The sequence below is a fragment of the Lissotriton vulgaris genome, chromosome 1_2 (genome assembly GCF_964263255.1).
Source record: "Lissotriton vulgaris chromosome 1_2, aLisVul1.2, whole genome shotgun sequence".
Lineage (NCBI taxonomy): Eukaryota > Metazoa > Chordata > Amphibia > Caudata > Salamandridae > Lissotriton > Lissotriton vulgaris.
The window spans coordinates 226,574,991-226,601,316 of record NC_141686.1 but is presented as its reverse complement, the minus strand read 5'-3'; the positions used below and the strand labels follow the sequence as shown (position 1 = coordinate 226,601,316).

General features: G+C 47.3%; 1 protein-coding gene across 1 annotated transcript in view; it reads left to right on the top strand.

Annotated features, from left to right (window-relative positions):
• Positions 1 to 6,166: 6,166 nt before the first annotated feature.
• LOC147735096 (olfactory receptor 5J3-like) overlaps positions 6,167 to 26,326 on the top strand; it is a 35,104-nt gene continuing 14,944 nt past the window's right edge. Inside the window, exon 1 of the mRNA XM_086952619.1 lies at positions 6,167 to 6,268. Within this exon, the coding sequence (XP_086808745.1) occupies positions 6,167 to 6,268 (102 nt within the window). The remainder of the gene's footprint in view (positions 6,269 to 26,326) is intronic.

Below are 26,326 nucleotides of genomic sequence, written 5' to 3'. Positions count from 1 at the left end.
CTTGGACCCCCCTTTGTGATGACTTGTATGGCGAGATGATAGACGGGTCTTCTGGTGACGTGATTGATACCTCAGTTAAGTATAAGTGGGTCACTCCCAGTCCTTAGTTTTTGGGTACCTTCGGGTCTTTGATTTGGTCCTTGCAAGCACCAAAGCCGAGGGACTCGTATATTTGCGAGACTATCGTTTTTGGTAATCCCTTAAAGTTTGAAGCTAGATTAGTGAGCGAAGATGCCTGGTCTTAGCAGAATCAGAAAGATATTTTGTTGTGGTGGTAACAGGGATTCCCGATTGGAGGACTTGTGTCCGATACCTCCGGTTGGAACTCCGACTTATGAGCTCTATTCTAAACATGGCGTGGGCCCTATTACGTTTAATCAAGTATGGGTCGCTACACTAGGAATGATGGTGTCTTACGATGGCCCCAACATTGTAGTTATGATACCAAGATTTTAAATAATTTGGAAACTGTACTATTTAGGAAGAAAGCCCGGCCGGCAATGTTTGACTCTTTCCGCCTTTGGCGTAAGGAAGCTAAACAATGAGAAATTAAACAAGCGAAAAGCGATAAGAGAGAAAAGGGTATATCGATAATGCAAGCTGCTAGGCAGTTTAAAGACAATGAAGAAGATCAAGTGATTGAGGAGTTGCATAGGCAACATAATATGGCCATCGATAAGTGTTATCCAGCTTTGCCACCTCTTCTACAAGGTGCAACGAAGGACCGTGAAAAGGATCCTTGATGTCACATTTGGTGAGATTGCCACCCCCTTATGTGCAGAGTGCTACGGCACCTTCCCAACCTCCAGCTGTACCGCCTTTTGTTGTTGCTCAGCCGCCATCTCCTCCTCAGCTGGTTCCTCCTCCTCTGGTGCAGCCTCCTCTGGGGCTGCCGACTTTGCTATCAGTTCTGCCTCAAACTCCTCGTTCTTCTTCTCTTGTACTTTTGTCTTCTCCTGCTACTACTCCTACGTTTGTTTCATCTCACAATACTTTGTCTCCTGTCCTTATGACAGCTTCTCCTTCTGTTCGACAAAGAATGACTGATACTGTGACTGGTCTTTTGTCTCCTTTCTTTGGGTCATTGAGTGTACCCCTGTTTCTGCGCATAAACAATTACGTAGCCAGCTTCCTAGTCCCGAAGAACGGGCAGTGTGAGATCTTTTGGCTCATAGATGGATTTTGAATGTCTCGAGATATAATTTAGAGTCAGTTATGGATGTCTTTCAACAGTGGGAAGCACAGAAGCAGAGGTATGTCTTCAATGTTATGTGTACTTTCCTCCGGGAGGAATGGGAAGATAGTGAGTTGGGTCAGATCCCATTGGAGTTACTTAATGTACAGTCCGAGTTTGAGAAAGGGACGATAGTGGGTCCTGGTGTTGAGAAAGCAGTTGCGACGATACTTGCGTTTAGCAGCGAGTTTCCTTCTCAGCCACTGTTTGAGCCTGATCCTTCGGTTAGGAGAAAAGTGAGACAGTATCCAATGAGAGAAGTTCCTCCGGTATGGAAAGAGGCAGTTGTGGCTAATGTTAATCAGGGTATTCAAGCTGTACCGGCTCAATTTCAGCGTGTATGGGTACATGTTCCATGGAAGAGAGCTGAAGTTTTGGCTCCTAAACAGACTCTACCTGATCCCCGTAAGAATCCAGCTGGATATTACAAGGAATTGTCCCAGAAAGTTGACGCATGCATCATGAATTTAGCTGACATAGACATTTTTTTGGGTAACGTGGTTCCTCAACCTTTATGGGCGAAGATTCGCCATGAGAATCATGCGCAGGAGTTAGGTTATACATGGGCGAATATTGTTGCCGCGTATGGTAGACAGGTTGGTGGAGCTAAACCTGAGCCTTTAGTTGCGGAACTCCCTGGCAGGATTATCAATCTTATGAAGACGATGATGCCTGCTATTCGAGTAAATTGGGATAAGTTAGCAGCATGTAAGCAGAAGAAAGATGAAAGTGTGTCTGATTTCTTCACTAGGTTTGAAGAGACTTTCATAGATCACAGTGGTCAAGATATGAGTACGGAAGGTGGCCAAAGGTTGTTTGTGGATAAGTTTGTTCATAATTTGCTTCCCGAGTTGTGTAATGATTTGAAAGACTCCGAGAGTGCATGGGCTGTTTCTTCGTCGGCCCAGATATTGGCTACTGCACAATATTACGAGAATAGGGAAAAAGATGAGAAAGAGAAAGCAGAGAAAAAGACTAAAGATTTAAAGACGGAGGTTCTTTTGCAACAGGCGTATCCGCCTCATTATAATCAGAGTGAGTTTCACCAACCTCAACAGTTTCAGAGAGGGTTGCAGAAGCCCGAGTCTTTTCAGCAGCGAATTCCAGTTGGCTACTTCAAGAATAGTTGTCCGGTTCTGTTACAACGTATGAATGGTGCGTCTGGTGTGAGAGGTTGAGGTGTTCATTAAGAGCCTAGGGGTAGAGGACGTGGTGTGTTCCCCCAGAATGGACGTTCTTTTCCCCCACAGAATTCTATGAATTGTTTTGATCAACAGAATGTTGCGTGTGGTCAGTTGACTCAGTACTATGCTGATGACTACTATGTTGAGAGTGAGAATGCTGACTGTAGGGGGGCGTGGCCAACGGCATGGCTGACTAGACGTGCCTCGCCGGAGCTCCGGCCGAGTTGCCCCAGAATCCGACTTTAATCCTTGCCATCGAGCCTGAGAATCACACCACCCTACGGGAAAACCTCTCCGTTTCACAGCGCACTGGTGACCCGGGTGGTTGTGTGAGCCTACTTCGGATTTTCGAGCGTGGAGTGCCTGCGCCGCGGACAGAGCGGCCAAGATGGCGGCGACGAGGTGCGGAGAAAAGGGAGATCGCTGCCCGCAGCTCAACTGACGGGGGTCAGACCAAGAGACAGACCATGCTGTGACACGCCCTGGCTGGTCCACGCCTGAAGCGCTGACCCGGGGAGACATTCCGGACCCGCGCTGGACATTTGGCCGAGGGAGCCGTTGGACCAAGATGGCGGCGGGCGGTGAGTGCTACGCCTAGCCGGGCCACGGTGGAGAGCTGGGAGTTGAAGGGAGAGGCACATCAAGGGAGCGGCCGGACATCCAGACACGCCCAGGCCGCCCTGACCGGGACACCTCCCCGACCTCCGCCCTCCGGTGCGACGCACCAGCGGAGAGCGCGGGCTGAGCGCGGGTCGAGCCGCCCATCACTTGCTCCCCGTCTACCCCCCTCGGGTCCCGGGATCCGGCTCTTGCAATATCCATCCCCCCTCTGTCCACGTGGGGGACCATGAAGGGGAAGAAGGACACGGCCGCCAGGGCGCTGAAACAGGTGCCCATGGACAACTTTGCAGCCCCGAGAGCAGCGGCCGACCCACCGGGCTCCCGCCCCGACATGACGGTGCTGCTGGAGGCCATCCAGGCGTCCAGGACGGATATACAAGCGTCGCGCTCGGCGCTGGAGACCAAGATCGGCGAGGTGGGCGCGGAGGTGACTCTGCTCCGCCAGGACTTTCGAAACCTGTCCGAGAGGGTGACGACTGCGGAGGAGAGGCTGAAGGAGGATGGTGAGGCCATCACAGCACTTAGGAGAGACATGGCGGAACTCCAGGCTTCCCACCGCAACCTTCAGTGGAAGGTGGACGATGCGGAAAATAGGTCCAGGCGCAACAACCTCCGTTTTGTGGGATTTAGGGAAGGAATCGAGGGCAAAGACATGGCGGCCTTCTTGCTGAATTGGCTCAAGACCACCTTCCCGACGGCGCCATTTTCGTCCTGCTTTGTTATCGAACGGGCGCATAGGGCGCTCTTGGCTAAACCCCCGGAGGGGGCCCGACCCCGGCCAGTCATTGCCCGTTTTCTGAACTTTGCCGATAGAGACCTGATCCTGCGAGAAGCCAGAGTCTTGGGGGAGATCCGCCTGGAGAACGCCATGATCATGATCTTCCCCGACTATAGCCAAGAAGTGTCGAAGCAGCGCCGCTCGTACGACGCGGTTAAAGCAAAGTTGAGATCCCTCCAAATCAGGTACATGCTCCTATTCCCCGCCAAGCTGAAAGTGATTTACAAGGACAAGACATTCTTTTTCGCTACTCCGGAGGAGGCATGGCAGTGGCTGGAGGAGCGCCCCATCCTGAACAGTAGGGAGGTGGCCAGCCGAGAGGCCATGGACAAAACCGCCCGCAGCAAGCCGCGGTGGGAACTACCCAGGCCCCAGAGAATACGCTCCCGGCGGACCCACAATATGAACACAGCGACTCCGTATAGCACCAGAGGAGCGGAGAACCGGAGGGCTGGTGGATCGGAGTCCCCCAACCCGGCGGTGGGTGCGAGAACCAGCGCACCTCGGAGGGGCGCTAGATCGGAAGGGGACGACATGGAGGAGTCAGAGGACCTCTCATCCGGAGCTGAGGACATGGAACTTTTGCAGGAATCCTTACATCCGCTGGTCAAGGAGATCCGACACATGGAATTGGAACTATCGGGCCACGGCCCGTCAACGGACACGCAGGACTCCCACTCGTGAACATTGTTACCCTTGAGACTCGATGGAGACGGCAACTCGGCGCACTAGGAGCACGCAAGTTGGCACGAAACCCCTCAAGTACTTTACTCTTCCTTCCCCAGAGTTCGCTCTGGTTGTTGTTTGAGTTTTGGGAGGGATGTGCGGGAGGGCGACTGACCTGCTCCCATTGATAGTATGGCCTCATGTTGGGGCGCAGCTGGAAGGGGAGGGAGGTGGGGTGGGGGTGGGGGGGATACGTTGGGTTTGTTATTGCCTCATGTTGGGGTGTTGGTTTGTTGAGGGGGGGGGGGACAGCTCTACACCAAGCAGCGAAGTCTGGGAGGGCCACACTTCTCACGTCGAGCAACACAATGGCAGGTACACTAACTGAATCGTCCCGAGACGGGCCCGGGGTGAAGGTGCTCACGTGGAACGTGAACGGCCTGGGCTCCAAAATCAAGAGAGGCCTGGTCACGACCTACATTAAACGAGCAGCGCCAGACATTATCTTCCTACAGGAAACGCATTTGAGAGGGAACAGGTGCGCTTTTCTGGCTCGGGGCCAATACGTAGTACTAGCACATGCGGGGTACACCACGGACTCACGGGGCACGGCCATACTCATTAGGAAAACGACCCCTTTCACCTCCACGCGCACATGGTTAGATCCCCAGGGGACGTTTGCGGGGGTACAGGGGACCTGGAGGCGGCGCAGGTACACGCTACTGTCGGTCTACGCCCCACCCAAACTTCAGGCGCGCACAAGGCTGGAGATCACTAACATACTACTGCACACGGCTGACACGGTGCAAATTATAGGTGGGGATTTCAACGATGTGATGTGCACGGCACGAGATAGGTCCGGCAACACCCATGCAGTAACAACAGACACGGCACTTGCACGTCAGATGCACACGCTTGGCCTCACTGATGTCTGGAGATGGCTCCACCCCACACAGACCGAATACTCTTTCTTCTCCGGGGCACACAAAGTCTTTTCAAGGTTAGATTACATCTTCACCTCGAGGCAGGAGCTATCGTTGGGGGACCAGGCCGAGTATAGGGCAAGGGGCATTTCAGATCACTCCCCTCTGCTTGCACACATAGGGCGTGATGGGGGTGGCAGGCGGGCCCACTGGCACATGTCGGCATGGGACATACAGACACCTGAAATTCTGGGGGGTATTAGGGCGGACATCCGAGTGTATGTGGCGGAGAATGAGGGCTCAGTTCAGTCCAGGGTTACATTGTGGGAGGCCATGAAAACGGTCCTGAGGGATCGCTTCCAATCTAGGGTGGGTGAGGCTCGGAGGAAGCGTGATGAGGCAATTGCAACTGGGGAGGCGAACATACTGTCTCTAGAGACTGATTACCATAGATCGGGGAGTGAGATAGACCTTAGGAAACTGCTTGACGCCCAAAAGCTTCACAGGGAATTGGCAACGAACGAGGCACGCACGCAGGCATTGGCCACCCTACACCGTCTTTATGATGTGGGTGACAAATCAGGGAAACTTATGGCCTGGCTGAGTAGGCGGAAGAGAGCTGCTAGGTGGGTGGACGAGATCAGGCTCCAAGGGGGCGCGCGGGCGTCCACAGATGACTCCGTGGCAGAGGCCTTCGCGGCCTACTTCGAAAATTTTTATCGGGCTAGAGACCTAGGGGGAGCGGGCCTTTCTGGGAGATATGGAAGTCCCACAGTTGACCCCCGAGGATTGTGAGACCCTGGAGGCAGACTTATCACTTGACGAAATTACGGAGGCGCTGGCGCTTTTGAAGCCCGGGAAGGTGCCGGGCCCCAACGGTTTTCCGGCGGAGTTTTTCAAACGGACGGGAGACCTCCTCTCGCGCCACCTGCAGGGGTTGTTCGTCGAGGCGTTTGATGCAGGGCGGCTCCCGCCAGATTTGACCCTAGCCACCATAGTCCCAATCTATAAGGAGGATAAACCCAGGGAGGAGTGCTCCTCCTATCGCCCAATCTCTCTCCTTAATATCGAGACCAAACTGTTGGCCACTATTTTGGCGCGGCGCCTACGACAGGTCATCCCAGATCTAGTGCACCCGGACCAATCTGGGTTTCTCCCGGATAGGGCCACCAAACTCAACCTACGGCGCACCCACAATTGGCTCCAGGAGGTCTGTGACAGGGATGAACCCCACTGGTTCCTCTCCCTGGATGCGGAGAAAGCGTTCGACGCGGTACATTGGCCCTTCTTGATGGGCACGCTCGAACGCTTTGGGTTAGGGCCCAAGTTTTTATGCTGGGTGAAGCTGCTATATTCGAACCCCAGAGCGAAGGTGAGGGTCAATGGAAGGCTATCCAGGGAGTTTGCGATAGAGCGGGGGACGCGACAGGGGTGCCCGCTATCCCCACTGCTTTTCACCCTCACGATTGAAATCCTGGCGATTCGCATTCGGCGTAACCGGGACGTGAGGGGGTTTCACTGGGGGGAGTCGGACGCGGACCAGGAGAAAATCTCCCTCTACGCTGACGACGTTTTATTGTACATCACGGATCCGACTAGGACTATCCCTGCCCTATTTAAGGAGTTGGGAGACTTCGGGGCAGTGGCTGGTCATACCATTAACTGGCACAAATCGGTCATATACGACCCGCAGGGGGCCCCTAGGGGGGAGTGCCTGCCCGAACAGCTCCTGCACACCGCAGAGGGCTTTCGATACCTGGGGGTCTTCATCACCCGAGACACCCGTCGTTCCTATACCGCTAACATTGACAGGATCCTGGTGGCCGCGAAGGCGGAAATGGATCGATGGCGACAACTCCCACTCACCATCCTGGGCAGGGCCGCCCTGTATAAAATGATCCTTTTACCGAAATTCTTATACGCCCTCCAAAACGAATATTACCCGCTGCCAGCTGCAACTATACCGAAAATACACGCTGACCTCCGCTCCTTCCTGTGGCTGGGGAAACAACCGCGAGTGGCACTAACGACTTTGCAGCGGCACCAATACAGCGGGGGCATCTCGCTGCCCAACTTAGAGGCATACTACTGGGCTGAACACCTGGCCCCAGTCAACGAATGGATACATGCCCCCGCAGATCACCCGACCTATGCGCTGGAAAAATCCAAATGGGGCGCAAAGACGGTGCTACACTTCCTCTACGGGGGTAAGGGGGGACGTAGGCTTCTCCCGGCGACTAGAATCACCCTAACGGCGTGGCGTAGAGTAGGCATGGGCGGAAAATCCGTTCCGCTCGCGGATTTTGCGGATTTTCGGGAAATCCGCAATCCGCGAGATTTGCGAATCTCCCGCAAAATCCGCAAATCCGCGAGCAGCGGATTTTGCTCGCACTGCTCGCACTGTTCGCGTGAGTTCGCGCCCCGCGAATAAGTGCAAAATTGCAGAAATACGATTTTAGCAAAACTGAAAGTAACTACTTACCAGGTTCAAAAGTTCAGGCTCATCATTAGTAGCCATTTCCTGTAGTGCTTCCTGAGGGGCCCCTCCAGAGTTCAGTTGCCAGTTGAAACTATTATGTGACCCTGCTCTGAACCTCAGAATAGTTACACATATGCCACAAAGGTCCTGAATTACAGCTAAGGGAGACAAGCAGGAGCCAGGCTGGAAGTTAAAATCCATTAATCAGCCCCTAATTCATTATTGTCAGTTGGGGCAGGGCAGGTGTTGTAACTAATTTTGCAACAATGAAAGCACTTAGCAAGTGCAAAAGATCACTAATCAGGGCGCACTAAGGAAGCAGGTGCCAGCTAAAAAAATATTCTGTGACACATTAATCAGCCCCAAATTAATTCAGGTCACTTGAGGCAGGGAAGGTGTGCTTTGCTTTGCCGAAAATAATGTACACTGGACAACCAGAGGGTGTGGTGATGAAACAGAGGGTGGCATGGGTGGGCCAGAGGGTGGCATGAGTAGTCAGAGAGTGGCAGTGGTGACAGAGAGTGGCAGTGATGAAGAAGAGTGTCCCAAACAGGCTGGACACGTAGAAACAACAAGTTCGCGAAACTTGCGACCCGACAGGTAAGTTCGCAATTTGCGAAAGTGTACAAAACCCTCGCGAACTGGCAGAAACACGGGCGAACACAAAAAAAAAAATCCGCAAATTCGCGGGAATTCGCGGATTTTGCGGATTGCGAATCCGCAAATCCGCAAAATTCGCGAACGCGAGATCCGCAAAATTCGCTCATGCTTAGCGTAGAGCTACGGTGAAAATGGGATGGCAAAATAGACCCACCCGGCAAACCCCCCTGTGGTCCTGCAGCTGGCTGACCGAACTTCACAAACTGAGGGGATTCAAACAGTGGGATGACATTGGCATTTCTACGATCGGGGATGTCGTGGCGAGAGGGGAGCTGAAAACCTTCCAGGCGCTGCAACAGGACTTTGGTCTTCATAACACACAATACTTCCGATACCTGCAATTACGACATGCGTGGGGGGCACAGAACATCTCCCTTACTGACATTCCCCAGTATGCACCACTTGAGGGACGCCTGCTCCAGGAGCGGATACACAGAGGGGCGGTATCCATGATCTACAAAACACTGACAAACAATATGCTAGGAGACCTACAGGCTTTGAGAGAGAGATGGGAGGGTGATGTGGGCACGTTTGAAAACCTGGATTGGGAACTCATCCTCATGCACCCTCGGGAAGTGGCCATCAAATCACGGCTTCGCCTCATCCAGTTCAAGGTTCTCCACAGGGCCTACTTTGATAGGACCCGACTCTTCCGGATGGGGAGGGCCGCTAATGCCTCCTGCCTGCGGTGCCAACATCCTCAGGGTGATTTTTACCACATTGTTTGGGGTTGTTCCGTGATTCAGGGATACTGGAATGAGGTCTTCACAGAATTATCAGCAGTTCTGGAGGTTGACGTTCCCAGGGACCCTAGGCTGGCACTCCTGGGCATGTCAACTGAGGTGGATGTTACACGGCACTCACTTATCTTTCTGTTGTTGGCGCTGGTAGTTGCCAAGAGAGATATAGCTAGAATGTGGGGGGCGCCAGGACGGCCAAATCTGGATGACTGGAGGCGAGGCCTAGACATGTACATGGCAGCTGAGAGGGTTACGTATAAAGCGAGGGGGTGCCCGAGGAAATTTCGAAAAATATGGGCCAAGTGGCGGCACTATCACGGACTCGAGTAGGGGGGTGAACTGTGGAGGTGAGGGAGTGAGGGGTACGATATGGCCCACGGAGATGGTCTCATGTACGAATGATTTGCACCTGTTGAACCTGGGGGACCTGGAGGATGAGTCGAACTAATGTTTTGCTGATTCTGCCATGTGGGGTGTGGCAGACACTGAGATCCGGGAGTGGGGTGAGGTATGGGGGACGAGCTGCTTGGGGGGGGGGGGGAGGTGGAGGGCGGGAAGGGGGACCTCGGATAGAGGTCTCTCAGTTGCCCGGGGATATTCTTTGTGGAAGTTGGGAGGGGGGGTCTGGGATGTAAAAATGGGACACGAAATGATCTTGTCATGATAAATGCCGTATGCTACTGTGTTCAAAAGTTGCGTATAACCGGGGGTTGCGGAATGTTGACGCTCCCCCCGGAATGCCACACTGCTTTTCTTGCTGATACGTATGATGCAACAATAAAAAGAAATTTACAAAAAAAAAAGAGAATGCTGACTGTACTGATTGCTAGGACAGCCATGGACAAAGAGAGGGAGTAGTGTCAGTTCCAGTAGACCAGAGTGGACCTTATGTTGCAGTAGTAACATCAGGTGTGGTAGAGCCTTTTCTTTTGGATACTGGTGCAGCGAAGAGTTCTATCATGCACTCTAAACTCCCTGGTGCACCTTTGTCTGGCTTAACAAATGTTTCGGTAGGATTCTCTGGCACCCCAGTTCATAATCTAGTTTCTAGTCCCTTGTCTCTTTCTATTGGGCCTTGTGAATTGGAAGCACACCTCATTCTAACGACAGGTTGTGGTGAGAATTTGTTGGGTTTGGATTTGTTGAAGAGATTGCATGCCACACTGCATTGTTCTCCTTCTGGAGAACAGCTTACCTTAGGTAAGAAAGTGATCTCTCCGTTGTATTTGTCTAAAGATCGGCTTCCACTGGAATTGCGTTCTCTCCCTGATACTCTTTGGCCTACTGGTCCTAATCATGTGGGTCTTTTGAAGATTCCACCTTATGTTGTGACTCTTAAATCGAATGCTAGATTGCCACGTATTGCCCAATATAGGATTTCTAGTGATGGTGAAAGAGCGCTTTTAGCGATCATTTATGATTTGATTGAGAAAGGTGTGATTGAAGAAACGAGAGGTAATGTGTGTAACAGTCCTGTTTTGCCTGTCCTGAAGCATACTGACTCTTCTCATCCGCCTGTGTATAGGTTTGTGATCGACCTTCGAGAGGTTAATAAGATTGTTGTGCCACAGTTTCCTGTTGTTCCGGACATTACTGCTTTGCTGACTATGTTCCCTGCTTCAGCTGCTTGGTTTTCGGCTATTAATCTGAAGAATGCTTTCTTTAGTATCCCAATTGCCGAGGAGAGTAGAGATATTTTTGGCATCTCTTTAGGAGGACGAAGCTTCCGGTTTAAGCGCGCACCTCAAGGTTATTGTGAAAGTCCCTCCATCTATAGTCAGGCTTTGAAAACACAGCTTCATGCGATTGTCTTGCCTGCTGGTGCTGCTCTTATTCAGTATGTGGACGATTTGTTAGTTTCTGCTGATGATGAGGAAACTTGTAAAGAAGCTACTCTTTCTTTGTTGCGACATTTGTCTGACCTTCATCATAAAGTGTCACTTTCGAAGTTTCAGTATTGTCGACACAAAGTGACCTACTTAGGTCATCTTTTGTCGAAGGAGGGAAGAAGGTTGACCCCAGAACGAATTCAAGCGATTGCGCAAATGACTGTGCCAACCACTCAGAGAGAAGTGCGTACCTTCTTGGGTATTACCTCGTACTGTAGACAATGGATTCCAAATTTTTCGTTACTTGCAAAACCTTTGTTAGCACTTACCCTTAAGGATACTTCGAATCCTCTTCCTTGGTCTGACAAATGCCAGAAAAGTTTTTCTGAATTACGTAATGCATTGTGTTCTGCTCCTGTGTTGGGTACTCCCGACTACAGTAAGCCTTTTACACTCTATGTTCACGAGAGAATCGTTGTGCATTGTCAGTTTTGACTCAACAGTTTGGTGACAAGCAGCGTCCATGTGAGTATTTCTCGTCCACTTTGGATCTGGTAGTAGAGCGTTACCGAGTTGTATGAGAGCTACAGCGGCAGCGGCTGTTTCTATCCGACAGTCTGCTGGTTTGGTGATGGATAATACATTGGTTGTGATGGTTCCACATGCAGTGGATACTTTATTAAACAGAACTAAGACCGAGCATTTGACGAGTGCACGGTTGTCAAGTTATGAGTTGACGCTTTTGGCGAGTCATGTGCACATAAAGCGATGCAACACGTTGAATCCAGCTACGTTGTTGCCGATTTCTGTAGAGACAGATGTTCAGGAACAGCATGATTGCTTTCTCAGGACAGAGGAAGAAACGAAGGGTAGAATTGATTTGAAAGATACTCCTCTTGTGAATTCTGATGGTACCTTATGGGTCGATGGTTCATGCTTTAAGCTTCCAAATGGCGATACGACTGCAGCATATGCAGTTACGACTTTGCATACGATTGTTGAAGCTTCACGTGTTCCACAGAACTCAGCTCAAGCAGCAGAGTTGATTGCACTGACGAGAGAGTCTGTGTTGTTGAAAGGAAAGAGAATGACTGTGTACACCGATAGTCAATATGCTTTTGGTGTTGCCCATAGTTTGGGGCGTTTGTGGAAGGAACGTGGATTCCTTACTTCTCATGGTACGAAGATTCAGAATGGACAGTTGGTGAATGAACTTCTTGAGTCACTTACGTTGCTGACGCAAGTTGCGATTGTGAAATGCAGTGCACATAAGGAGGTTACCGTTGACGTTGGTTGCGGTAATGCGTTTGCGGATGAAGTAGCGAAAGAAACGGCGAAAGATGTGACGAGCCGAATGTATGTTGCGGGTCCAGCGAGATGGGTTCCGGATAGAGGAATGTGTGAAGACACAATTGAGAGTGTGAAATCAATTCAGGCTGAAGCTACTGAGAAAGAATTGAGTGTATGGAGAGAGAGTACGGGAAAGTTGGATTCAACTGGTTGTTGGATTGAGTTGTCAGAACACAAGCGATGGTTGTTACCTGATGCGTATGTGCTTGCAGTGGTTACGATGGCACATGGAATGGCTCACATTAGTGCGAAAGGGATTTGTAAGTTGTTGGCTCCAGTGTGGGAGAATGCTGGAATTCCTAAGTGTGCGGAGAATCTGGTCAAGAATTGCATGGTTTGTCTGATGTATAAACCTGGCAAGGTAACCCCAACTCCAGCTGGTCACTTTGCGCCTCCGACGTATCCGTTTGAGGTGTTGCAATTGAATTTTATCCACATGGAGAGATGTAACAATTTAAAATACGTCCTTGTGGTTGTCTGTGCCTTTTCAAGATGGGTAGAGGCTTCCCCCCTAAAGGATAATACTGCCTTGTCCACAGCTAAAGTCTTGCTCAAGGAATTTTTCCCTAAGTTCGGTTTGCCAAGGGTGGTGTGGATTGATAACGGAAGAAAGTTTGTGGGCCAGAATATGAAGAGAGTGTGTGAGGGTTTGGGCATAAGGCAGAAATTTCATGCTGCGAATCACCTCCAATCAGCTGGTTTAGTCGAATGCTATAATGGCACTCTGAAGCTGAAGTTAGCCAAGATTCAGGCGAGTTCTGGTCTCCAATGGCCCGATGCGTTGCCGTTGGCACTTTTGTCAACTAGAACTACAGTGCATTCCCGAATAGGCCTTAGTCCGTACGAGATTGTGTTTGGCCGCCCGGCCAATGTGTGGGGAGTGCCGAGGCCAACTAAGTTTAGTGATATTGAATATCCTGTGTTGGTTGATTACTTGTATGACCTGACGGCTAAATTGCGTGTCTTTCATCAACAGGTTCATGATAACCTTGCACAAGCATCTGAAGATCCAGGCCATACCATTGGTCCTGGAAATTGGGTCTTAGTACGTAATTTTCAACGGACCAAGAATGATCAGCCCCATTGGACTGGACCACACCAAGTACTTCTATCGACACGAACGTCAGTGAGAGTCCACGGCAAGAAGAACAGGATCCACGGCGTACATTGTAATAGGGTGCCTTTACCTCTGCCGTACAACCAGTGGGTCCGTGAAGGTTTTGGTGATTCAGAGACAGATAAAGTGCCGAAATTTGTGCCGTTTAGTGATGCACGTTTGGTTGGGACAAGATCTGAGCGAGAGGACGACGATATTTGCAAGCAGCTGTGCCTCCGTCTCTAAGATTGGACACTACTGAGCCTGAGTTGTTGTTTCGAGATCAGACAGTGCCTGGCAAAGGCCGCTATAATTTGCGACCAAGAAACAATGGACTAATAAAGAAATAATTCCTTTTTGTTTTTTGAAAACTGCACTCTCTCATCCGAAAAGCTGTTTTGTTCTATTTTTCTTTTTTGACCCGCCATCCGGGTTCAGCTGTAGGGTCGCGGTATCAAGACTTGGAGTGTCAAGCCGTGTAGACGCAAAGTCAACGGTTCTGATTTGTTCTAGGGCGTTCCCTGGACTTACAGACGTACACCCGAGCGAAGAAAACCAACTGCCGCGAACAGCACGGTTAGAGGATGGAGTTTTTTTGAGATCGAGAGAGCTGTTGCAGAAATGAACTTTAAGACAAAATTGTGTAAATTGATTCGTAGAAAATGTTTTCTACGAACTTGTCTTCTAGTGTTTCTTAGCATGACGTTGACTTTGGTGGGTGGGATTGTTTTCGCTACCCAATTGAAGTTTGCACACACCTCACAACCTATGTCTTTTCCTACTACTACTTCTTTGCATTCTTTCCATACTTTACCTGAACATGAATTGATTAGAAGATCAGAGTTTGTTAATAATTCCTTTGTACAACTTCTGCATCAACATCAGTTAGTAGTGAACACCACTAATTGTTGGGTGTGTGGTCTTATGCCACATACTACGGATAGAGGTATTCCCTATTTGGTTCTGCTATTCAGTTACAATAGGTCTGTATGGGCATATCAGACAATGTTTATTTATGCCACCAAAGTCTATCCCCTGCGTTCCATGAAAGATAACTCCAGTTATAGTGCCTTAGTGAAGGGAATAATGGATATGATCAGAGATATCGATATATATGAAACTATTCCTAAGGATGAGGCACTAGCTTATATTGGATGGAACGTGACTGGATTTAGTGTTAGTCTGAGTTAAAAGCAGCGACGGAAAAGGTCATCTCCGATTTGGATCGTACCCCATCGTGGTCATTTTTGTTTGTAAGGTAATGGCAAGAATCCGAGAGCTCAGTTAGGGAAGAGTGTTTGCACTCGGACGTATGTCTTTGCGTCCCAGACTTCCCCACCATTTTTAGCAGCTAAGGGCACGTATTTTGTTTGCTATGACAGAGCACATACATGGTTGCCCCCTGATTTTTCAGGAACCTGTTATGTTGCGTATTTGTTACCCCCTACATATACTGCAGCCGCAGATTACCACAGAACGAGAGTTGTTAGAGGTGTCTTCGATCAGGAAGATACCACGGGACAAGAAATGGGAGACTTTCTCAAGGGTTTCCTACCGTTTTGGGGACCTATGGCTAATAGAAGGAATATTCGGCAATTGACGAGAGTGGTTGAGTCCACCATAAATGAAACTGCTGGTGCCCTTAGTAATTTGACTGCAGAGCTTCAATCGGATCGCCTTATGACGTTACAAAATCGTATGGCTTTAAATGTCATACTTGCAGATCGAGGTGGAGTATATCAATTGATCTAGTCGAGTTGTTGCGTTTTCATACAAGACAATGCTCCTACAGTCTATACATGTGGACGAAGGAGATTGGTCATTGACTGGATGGTTTGGGGAATTGTTATCCACTTGGGGATGAAAGATTCTGATGATCATTGGGATGGTTTTAGCGATTCTTTTCTCGTTTTGTCTCTGTGTACGGTGTGCTCCTGCTATATGTGGCCTTTGTGCTACTATGTGTGTAAGGAGACCTGTCTTGAGAGAAGTAGTGATTAATAGGATGATGCTCCAGCAGCATCCCGATGATCTGATGAATATTGACATCGATTCAGATACAGACTGAGTGATTGCCTATGTAAGGGCAAAAGGAGGGTCTGAGGTTCCGTGAATTCTGAACCCGTTTTATAAATATCATGGTTTCTTTACGAATTTGATAGTAGCGAACCGTAACTAGTGAGTACAGCAAGTACCAGTGATTTCGCTATGTTAGACTGACGGATTCACTACGTATTTAGGGTTTTCATTCTGAACCGTGGGTTCCATTTTGTGTATGGCTGCCATTTTGTGGTTGCCCTCACATAGGCCGATGACTACGGCCAAACGAGTCTTTAGTACATGTACACATTAGCTCGAGTTTGTGCTAACTTTTGGATGAACTGAGTGAACTGACCTCGTTGCCTGAAGCTGACCTTGCTAAGCCAGTTCCTTGCCCAATAGCTGATCAAGATTGAGGATCAGAGCACAGGATATTGTAAAGTTTGGTATGCACACACACCCCTTATCCTGCTTCTTATCAGTTTCTGTTTCTTCCTTTATGGCCTCTTTTATGATATGGGTTGTGGTCTTTTATTATAGGGTTTTCCGGCTTGAGCACGAAGGAATGTAGGGCTTTCCTGTGTAATTAATGGTGGGCCGGACAACTGAAAAGTGGGTTTCTCGTCATGCCATACCTTTTGCAATGATACCTATGATTGGACAAATTGTAACTAGTGGGTGTTTGTCCAGAATGTGATGTTTAGGATAAGAGAGGATGTCTCGCTGTACGAAAATTGAGCAGTCTCTGATAAATATACTTGTGTTGTACTTCGTGGACTTCTGTTCCTGGTTGCAGCCAATAAATTCGATCTTTGACGCCACCAAGAAGTGACCCGTGTCTCTGTATTCTAAGACAGGTGAACCTGAAGACTTTGGGCGTGCCCCTGGCGCTGCTGGGTTCTAAAACCCGGTTCTTCAGGTGAAGAAGAAGAGGGACATGGGAGAAGAGAAATAAAGTGAGATGAAAAGGGAAGGATGAATGAAAGAAAGAACAGGAAGATAAAGAAATGAGAAAATACTGATAGTGTAGGCAATAAGGGACATAAAGAAGGCACAAATGAAAGAAGAGATATCTTAAAGAAGGAGGAAAAAAGCAAGACAAATAGTAAACGAAATAAACTAGGAGCAAGAAAAGGGCGACGGGAGCCATACAATTCAAGTAGTCAGAAAGAATTTAAGAGAGTGACATGAGAGAAAAAAATGAAAGAGATGGCAGAACCAAAAAATAAACGAATACTGAATTTTTAAGCATCCTATTACCAAAACGTGTGCATCCAGGTGCTAGAGACAGAGAGGGGAAGGAAGGAAGTGGAAAGAGATTGAACAAGAATTTGGAAAAAGGGAACGAGAGTTGCACAAATCCGACTTTAAATGAGGGTAATTAAAAACATACATATGCCTTCTAGTTTGCCTATTAGCATTATTATCAGTCTATAGCTTTAAAAAGAGACATTCCACTTAGTACATTGTGCTTGGAGGCACTTAAGTCCCTTACCTCCCCTCTTCTGTGAGGCATTCCCTTTTCACTTCGTCCTTCGGACATCATTCTGAAAGTCATCCAGGAAAATTTTGTGGCGAGGCCTCCGGATTCGTAACAATGCAAACCACCTTCCAAGCATGTGTCTTGTGGAGGCAGCCTTGGGCACTCCTTAGCTGTGCGCTCTTGGACAGTGAAACCCCCCACCACCTCTTCCCACCTCACCCGAGCACAAGAAGAAAGTTTGGTTGTTTCTTTGTAATTGCGGGCCCAAGTACTTATGTTCCAAGTGTGGAAGAAAAATGTTGACTCTCATTATGGGATGGCAGTTAACGAATATGGCCACCAACTGGAACAGCATCTCCAGGATCCAGAGAGCCAGCCATTCCGTGTATTTAGGAATGATGGTCAGGTTCCCTCAGTAATTTATTACCTGGCTGGCCCTAACTCCTAGCACCAGCCCCTTTAGAGGTCACAAGTTACCTGTAGTGAAGCCCACTTGGGGTAGGCAGGGCCTTTTTTAACAACTTAACACCAACCAGCGTTGTCCCTATTGTGATATATTAATGCGAATGTGTAGCATGGGTGGCCGGGGCTATAATTTGTACGTAGGGCCGGCGGCCGCTACTAGGCCAAGCAAGCTGAGCCCAGGCAGGACTCAGGAGCATGCAGCGAGCATGCATCATCATCAAATTTGAGTATACAACAATACCTCAAGGGGCAAGGGCAGGGCCTTCCCTTCTTTCACAACTGTGTGATATAAATGATGAATTAAATAAATGTGTACCATGGGCCGGGGTAGGGCCAGGAACAGTGCGTCATCGAATGGAGCAGGACTGCCAGAGCTAACCCCCTGCCAGACACGCCACCACTGACTGCGGCTGCGCTGCATGTGGCAAGTGGCATGGCATGATGATGTCTGACTGACTGACTGACTGCTACTTAGTACTAACAGTGACACTCGTCGAGGTCGACCGGGGATGCGGGGCACTTTATTAACTGATATGCCGCCTAGTGGTGGTGCTGTCTGCCACCAATGTGGGCGGACTGGCTCTATCTCGGGGGGTGAGGGTTTGCCAGGGGTGTGACAAAGCAGAAGAAATTCTGCGTGCAGCGCGCACAACCAAATCCACCCCAATCATTCTCTGACTCCTGCCCAGTACTGCTCCTGAGTCATGCCCACCACCAGCGACACAAAAGTCCACTGTTCTAAGGGCTGGAGCTGCCATGATGACACCATGAGTGAGTATCGTTATTATGATTAATGATGAATGCAACAATTTCTTTGCTCTGGCTGACTTGCTCCAGTACTGTTCGGCTCACATTCACAATGACTGACTGAACCGAAGCACACTGGGACTCAGGAGACCCAGAACCACTCTGAGCCGACTTTGAGCCACTGAGCAGTCAGTATGATTTATAATAACATCATGTCATCATATGTGACGACGTACAGTCGTGCAGACTGGTGTAAACCCGGCCCTGAAAAGTAGGTGCTGGTGCTAAACACCGGAAACACTGGCACAAATTAAGCACTGATTGCAAATCAATCATTTCAGGCAAGTTCCCACATTACAGATCAACCCCACCCTCCCTCACTGCCTCCCACCACATGACCCATCAATCATCATCATTACTCACACAATCACTTGCTCACAAGTGCAATCACTGCAGTTTTGCCTCCTCTAGTCCAAGCATGGGTAGTCTAGGGATGAGGAATTCTTCTTTGATGCAGGCACACATTGGAATTTGGTATTGGCAGGTACTTTTATAAATCAAGGATCTTTCGGACCGACCTTCTAATTCTATGTGATGCAAAAAGGGATAGGCAATTGGCATGCAAGGGGGGGCGTACAAGGTCCCCAATGTTATGAAGGAGTTGAAGAGGCTTCTTCAATACACACTGGTCCAATTGCAATACAGCAATATATGTAACTAAAAACATGGTGGTGAAGCACAAATCAGAGACAAAATAATGTTCCACTAGCTACTTATTTGCAAAGATAGAAGTTTAACAAGAAATATTAAAAAGGTTTTATAGGGGCACTGGCATAATTTGTCCAGGAAGTAAAGTTTGTTCTCAAACACAGGTTTTTTAACCAGAAGTTGATCAGCTAACACACTTGATTTACTTTCTGACAAATCATTCTACTCGTCCTCTTGTGGTGTTTCAAGCATGGTATAATTGTGGCATATAAAGGATTTTGATCTACAGATCCCTCTTTTGGATCATCCAGATGCTCCTCTTATATTTTAAAACATTCCTTTCTGAAAAAGGAATGAAAGCGTGCAGAACTTATTTGTAACGTGGACAATGTCATGTTTCAGCCTTCTATTACAAGCCAAGCGAAGGATTAAGGTCTCAACCAAGGCATGCACTTCTATGTTTTCATTCACACCAGCAGGGGACACCTTCTTTACCTGCTCCTGTAGGAAATGCAAAAACCCTGGCTCATCCTACTGTCCTATTTGCTAACTTCTCGTGTGAAAACCTGAAACCGGATTAGCATCTGTGTCAGACATTTGACTAGATCTCATTTGTCCTCATCCATGGTCATAGCTTTATCAAATGCATCCCCTCCTCTTTGAATGACATAGTCATTGATCTGTTTGTACTGCTCAAGCAGACATTGCAACATGAAGTGGGTCAAGTTCTTATGTTGGCTTTAACCAGTGTTCTATTATTACGCTGAATAATCTGCAACTGTTTCCGGGGTATAAAAGAATGGCTGGAATGAGTGCAGATTCTACTGCAGGTGGTCAGTATGTTGCTGACCACGTCTTCTTTTTGAGGAAGTCTTGCACCACCAGGTTGATGCAATGGGCAAAACACAGGACCCTGATTTTGCCTCCATTTGACATGGCCTTGACTATGTTACTGTCATTGTCCTTGGCAACAAATCTAATTTTGAGACTTCTGGGTCATAGCCATTCATACATCTTGCTGTTAAATTACTCCAAGATGTTTACAGCAATACGTGATTTTTCCATGGCTAACACAGCAGTTGTTGCATGCCTTTGAATGTTCTTAAAACTTTCTTCAGGGCCAAGTTCTGCAGATATCTTTTGCTTTACCCTGCAAAAGAGATCCACTGTGCAGTGATACACATGTAATCAGTCACCTAACAACTGGCCCCCATGTCTGTCGTCAGGTGGATGGTTTGACCAAAACTTTGCTGCATAGCTTGTCCAACCAACTGCAGAACATCATGAAGCAGTCCTGGTACAGCAACTCCGGCAAAATAGGTTCAACTTGGCACCTTCCATTTTGGGCAAATGGCTACCACAAATTTCTAAGAATCCCACTCCTTACACAAGAAAGAGAGGTGTCCAGCTCAAACGTTTTTGCCAGCATTCCATTGTACAAACATGCCATTGAGTGTTCTGGTCGTAGGGCCTCTCCTGCCTAAACATGCCCAGAATAGTAGCGTGGAGTTTCTTCTTTTCTGGGGCAACTGACACAGGCATCTTTCAAGAAGTAGATAGATGGTGGTGGCAGACACAATGTGCTTTGTTGTTGGGCAGTCACTGTATGCCGTGGTGTCTCCATCTCACTCAGAGTCTTCTTGTGCCATCGTGAAGTCACAGAGGTGGGTTGTTCTGATGGTACACTGCTGAAGACAGGCTTCTTTGTGTGAAGATGTCACCTTCTTCTTCCTCATCATCACCTTACACCATGATTACACTTGTAGCTGATGCTCCCTGGCTCTCCTCACCACCATGACCACATTCAGAAATGTCTTTAAGGTGCTCCTCCCAATTGATTGTGTGGTGTTTTTTTCCTACGGGTCGTTTGCCCTCCAGTACCTTAATTTGTACCAGGCTTACCTTGACTAACACTCATGCTACACATACTTCATATTGCAATGTGCTACCCTCTTTGCTAACCGTAAAAAGTCTCAAACTGGGGAGGAGTACTTTTTTACTTGGTCACTGCCAATGCCTGAAGAAGAACTGGAGGTAGGTGGGCGTGTTGTTTATTGCCTCTCTGCTGCTCCTGAGATAGGGGTTGGTACAGGTATCAGCTGGGGCTTTGCAAATATGGGAACTCATGGCTGTACTACCTGTGCTGCATTTCTTGGAACAGGTTGAATATCAATGTCAGACTCCTCTGTATCACCTTCCACCATGAATGCCTCGTTGTCCTCATCCACTTCCACAAGTATATGCCTTTCAGTAACATTTCTTTACCTTTGCCTCTCCTTTTGTATCATAGACTCTGTCGGGGTCCACTCCATGGGCCCGGTTCATAGAATTAACTTAAGACTCAATCCTAAACGTACTACTATTTTGGTATTCACAGAATGCACTTACTACTTTTGGCATTCACAGAATGCACTTACTACTTTTGGTATTCACAGAATGAACTTACTACTTTTGGGATTCACAGAAGTTAGGATTTTGTCTTAAGTCTGTTTGAAGACTAACTTAGGACAAACTGGGGAGGAGTACTTTTTTACTGTGTCACTGCCAAAGCCTGAAGAAGAACTGGAGGTAGGTGGGCGTGTTGTTTTTTGCCTCTCTGCTTCTTCTGAGATAGGGGTTGGTACAGGTCTCAGCTGGGGCTTTGCAAATATGGGAACTCATGGCTGTACTACCTGTGCTGCATATCTTGGAACAGATTGAATATCAATGTCAGACTCCTCTGTGCCACCTTCCACCATGAATGCCTCGTTGTCCTCATCCACCTCCATAAGTATATGTCTTTCAGTAACATTTTTTTCTTTGCCTCTCCTGTTGTATCATAGACTCTGTTGGGGTCCACTACATGGGCCCGATTCATAGAATGAACGTAAGCCTCAATCCTAAACTTACTACTATTTTGGTATTCACAGAATGCACTTACTACTTTTGGCATTCACAGAATGCACTTACTACTTTTGGTATTCACAGAAGTTAGGATTTTGTCTTAAGTCTGTTTGAAGACTAACATAAGACAACATCCTAACTTCTGTGAATTCCAAAAGTAGTAATTTCATTCTGTGAATGACAAAAGTAGTAAGTGCATTCGTTGAATACCAAAATAGTAGTAAGTTTAGGATTGAGTCTTAAGTTCATTCTGTGAATCGGGCCCCATGTCTCTACCATCATTATCAGAAGTGGTGCTTGAAAAAGGTGGTGGAGAGGTACCCTTCTTTTTCCTTGCTGAAGATCTGAGATCCAATGCTTCTAAAAGAGAACGTTTTTGCTCGGAAGGAAGGTCGACCTCCTGTTCTGCTCCAACATCAGCAAATGTAACATTGCTGCCTGCAGCTGCTGTCCACTTTACTCTGTTTACTGAAACAATTATGTACTACTTTGTGAAAGGGACAAATCCAATTCAAAGTCACTACTGCTCAGCGTCGACATGATTGCAGTGACTTCCTTGCTGGTAGACATGGTCCTGGCCTTCAGTTTGGGTGGTGCATGCTCACTGAAGGTCCGTGCATCAGGCACACTTTTGTTAAAAGAGGTTCTGGTGAGCACGCCAGTGGTGGAAATTTGCTTCTTCTTCTTACGAGCCACTTTCTTGGCAGCATGTTTTTTGGGCCATCTTGAAGCAGCTGGCAGTTGGCAGTGGCACTTAGCTTCACAAGCTGAAGAAATGTCAGTATTGCGTACTCAGTCATGCATCACTTCATGGACGGACCTTTTATCTCGTAGTACTGTGGGTGATGTCTCTTCTTTTGTGCACCTGAAAGCAAACACACAAGAAGAACATCAGTGAAATGTGGCATTGTTAGTTTAATTAGTAGTTCAAACAAACAATATCATTTAGTGTGACTACTTAAGTCATTATAAATAATTAACAGTACAGTGTATCCATTCATAAAATCACATAAACATAAACTTTCATGGTATACACTCAGGAAGGATAAAAAAGAGCATCAACAACATACAGATGTAGCTGTTTGCTTTATGTTCATCACGTTGGAATCTGGCACTCAGGGAGGTGCAGGTGACAATGGATTAATCCTTAGACAATGAATTCTGCTGTGTGCCTTTAGAAGACATGGGGCCCAATTCACAGAATGAACTTGAGACTCAGTCCTAAACGTACTACTATTTTGGTATTCACAGAATGCACTTACTACTTTTAGCATTCACAGAATGAACTTAAGACTCAATCCTAAACTTACTACTATTTTGGTATTCACATAATGCACTTACTACTTTTGGTATTCACAGAAGTTAGGATTTTGTCTCAAGTTTGTCTTGAGACAAACTTAAAACAGACTTAAAACAGACTTAAGACAGAGTTAAGTTAGGATTTTGTCTTAAGTCTGTTTTAAGTCTGTCTTAAGTTTGTCTTAAGTCTGTCTTAAGACAAACTTAAGACAAAATCCTAACTTCTGTGAATACCAAAAGTAGTAAGGTCATTCTGTGAATGCCAAAAGTAGTAAGTGCATTCTGTGAATATCAAAATAGTAGTAAGTTTAGGATTGAGTCTTAAGTTCATTCTGTGAATCGGGCCCATGGGGTTGATGCCTGGTGTTAGGAAAATGGGAAACAACAAAACAAAACAATTTAAAATCTTAAAGGTTAAAAACATAAAACTAAAAACTAAATTAAATTACAAACATTTATTTAAAAACAGTTAAAATTAAAAAGCCTAAAATTGAAAAATAAAAATATATTTTTCAGAAATAAGTGAAATTATCTTCAAGCATTTATTAAACTGATATCTCAACCATCCATGCAAGCCTATGGCAAAGGCACATTGGATGGATGCACAAAATGGCTGCCACATGTTCAACAACAGCAACACTGAGCAAGAAGGCATGGTGAACAAAGAAGACATGCCGACCTACGGCAAAAGCACACTGGCTACACAAAATAGCCACTGACTACATGGTCAAACAGCAAGCACGGAAGCATGACCACAACAAAAAAGAAATGCAGGCCTATGGCAAAAGCACACTAGCTGCCTACAGAAAATGGCCGCCAGCCACGTGGACACATCAACAAGCAAGAAGGCATAAGTAACAAAGAACACATGCAGGCTTAAGGCAAAAGCACACTGGCTACCTGAACAATATGGCCACCGACCACGTGGTCAAACAGCAAACAAGGAAGCATGGCCACAACAAGGAAGACATGCAGGCCTACGGCAAAGGCACACTGGTTGGCGACTCAAAATGGCCGCCAGCCACATGGTCATAATAACAAGCAAAAAGGCATGGGGAACAAAGAATACATGCAGACCTATGGCAAAAGCACACTGATGAATCCAGGATTTGTAAAGCGCACAAATCACCTGTGAGGGCCTCAAGGCACTGAATTATAGGTACGGGGAGAGGACGTGATTTGCCCAGAATCACTAGATGTTGAAGCTCGAACCTGATTCCCACCGGCTCTTAAGTCAGCATCTCTGGCTTTTATGCCACATCCCCTCCACACTGCGGGCCCGATTCACAGAATGAACTTAAGACTCAATCCTAAACTTACTACTATTTTGGTATTCAGAGAATGCACTTACTACTTTTGGCATTCACAGAATGCACTTACTACTTTTGGTATTCACAGAAGTTAGGATTTTGTCTTAAGTTAGTCTTTAGACAAACTTAAGACAGACTTAAGACAAACGTAAGACAGACTTAAGTTAGGATTTTGTCTTAAGTCTGTCTTAAGTCTGTCTTAAGACTAACTTAAGACAAAATCCTAACTTCTGTGAATACCAAAAGTAGTAAGTTAATTCTGTGAATGCCAAAAGTAGTAAGTGCATTCTGTGAATACCAAAATAGTAGTAAGTTTAGGATTGAGTCTTAAGTTCATTCTGTGAATCGGTCCCTGCCTGTCTACACAAAATGGCTACTGAGCACATGGTCAAATACATAGCAAGGAGGCATGGCCTTAACAAAGAAGACATGGATGCTTATGGCACAAGCACACTGGCTGCCTACACAAAATGGCCACTGACCACAAGGTTAAACAGCAAGCAAGGAGGCATGACCAGAAACAAAGAACTCATGCAGGCCTAGGGGCACTGACTATACAAAATGGCCCTTGACCACATGGCATGGGAAACACAGACAAATGGTGGCCTATTGCAAAACACACTAACACAGTGGCCAGACAAAAGAGGCATGGATTGGTAACTCAGAAAAAAGAGCATTAATTCAGCAATGGCAAAAATGAAACTTAACTGGGCTAAGAAAGTTTTCAACAGCACACATCTTCTTTTGCAATGAAAGTCGGGTTCCCCGCTGAACCCCATGCCCACCCAGGCATTCACAGTCGTGGCCCATACGGTAGTGCGACCCCTGGCAATACTATGGAATGCCTCCCTTCAGTCTGGTCTTTTATTAAGGCATGAAATCAGGGCAGAGACGGACCCGGCAGTATATAGAAACTACCGCCCAATATCTCTTCTCCCCAAGCCTGAAACATTTTTAGAAAAACTCGTCCAAGAACAACTCTCCGGCTACTTAGAGTCAAATGATCTCCTCCACGACTCTAAGTCCGGATTTAGTTCGGGATATAGCACGGAGATGGCACTATTGAAGGTCACAGAGACCGTAAAGTAAAGTGTGGACAGAGAAGAGGTTGCCATGTTTGTGCTCCTTGGCCTGTCCGCAGCTTTCGATACGGTCTCCCACTCCATAATACTGGAAAGACTCCATGATAATGGGATTTGTGACACCCCTCTGGCCTGGATCACATCGTTTCTGATGGACCGTACTCAACAGGTATGGTGTCGACCCTTCTGGTCTAAAGATAAAAAACCTCTTAGCTGCTGTGTCCCGCAAGGGTCCGCTCTCAGTCCTCTCTTTTTCAATGTCTATCTTGCACCCCTGGCTAAGGTGATTGAGGCTTTTGCTGTCAGAGTGGTCTCTTATGCTGACGACACTCAGCTTGTCTTCTCCTTTAGAGACCACTCGGATCAGGGACTGGAGAATTTTAAAACATGTCTCTCCAACATTGTCACATGGATGACTAACAACACTTTAAAACTTAATACCAACAAAACAAAGGTGCTATTTTTTAATCAATCAACCCCCCTACTACCTGGCAAGTGGTGGCCTTCAGAGTTGAACCCTCCCCCTTCCCCTGTCAAAGTTGCATGCAACCTTGGTGTTCAAATTGACAATGAACTGTCTTTTAAAACTCAAATTCACAAAGTTACCTCGGCTTGCTTCGGCAAATTACACATGATAAAAAAAATCTCCCCTTACCTGCCCTTGGAGTCAATGAAAACGGTAATCCATGCACTCATCACTTCCCACCTTGACTATACCAACAGCCTCTATGTGGGAGTGCCAGCCTACC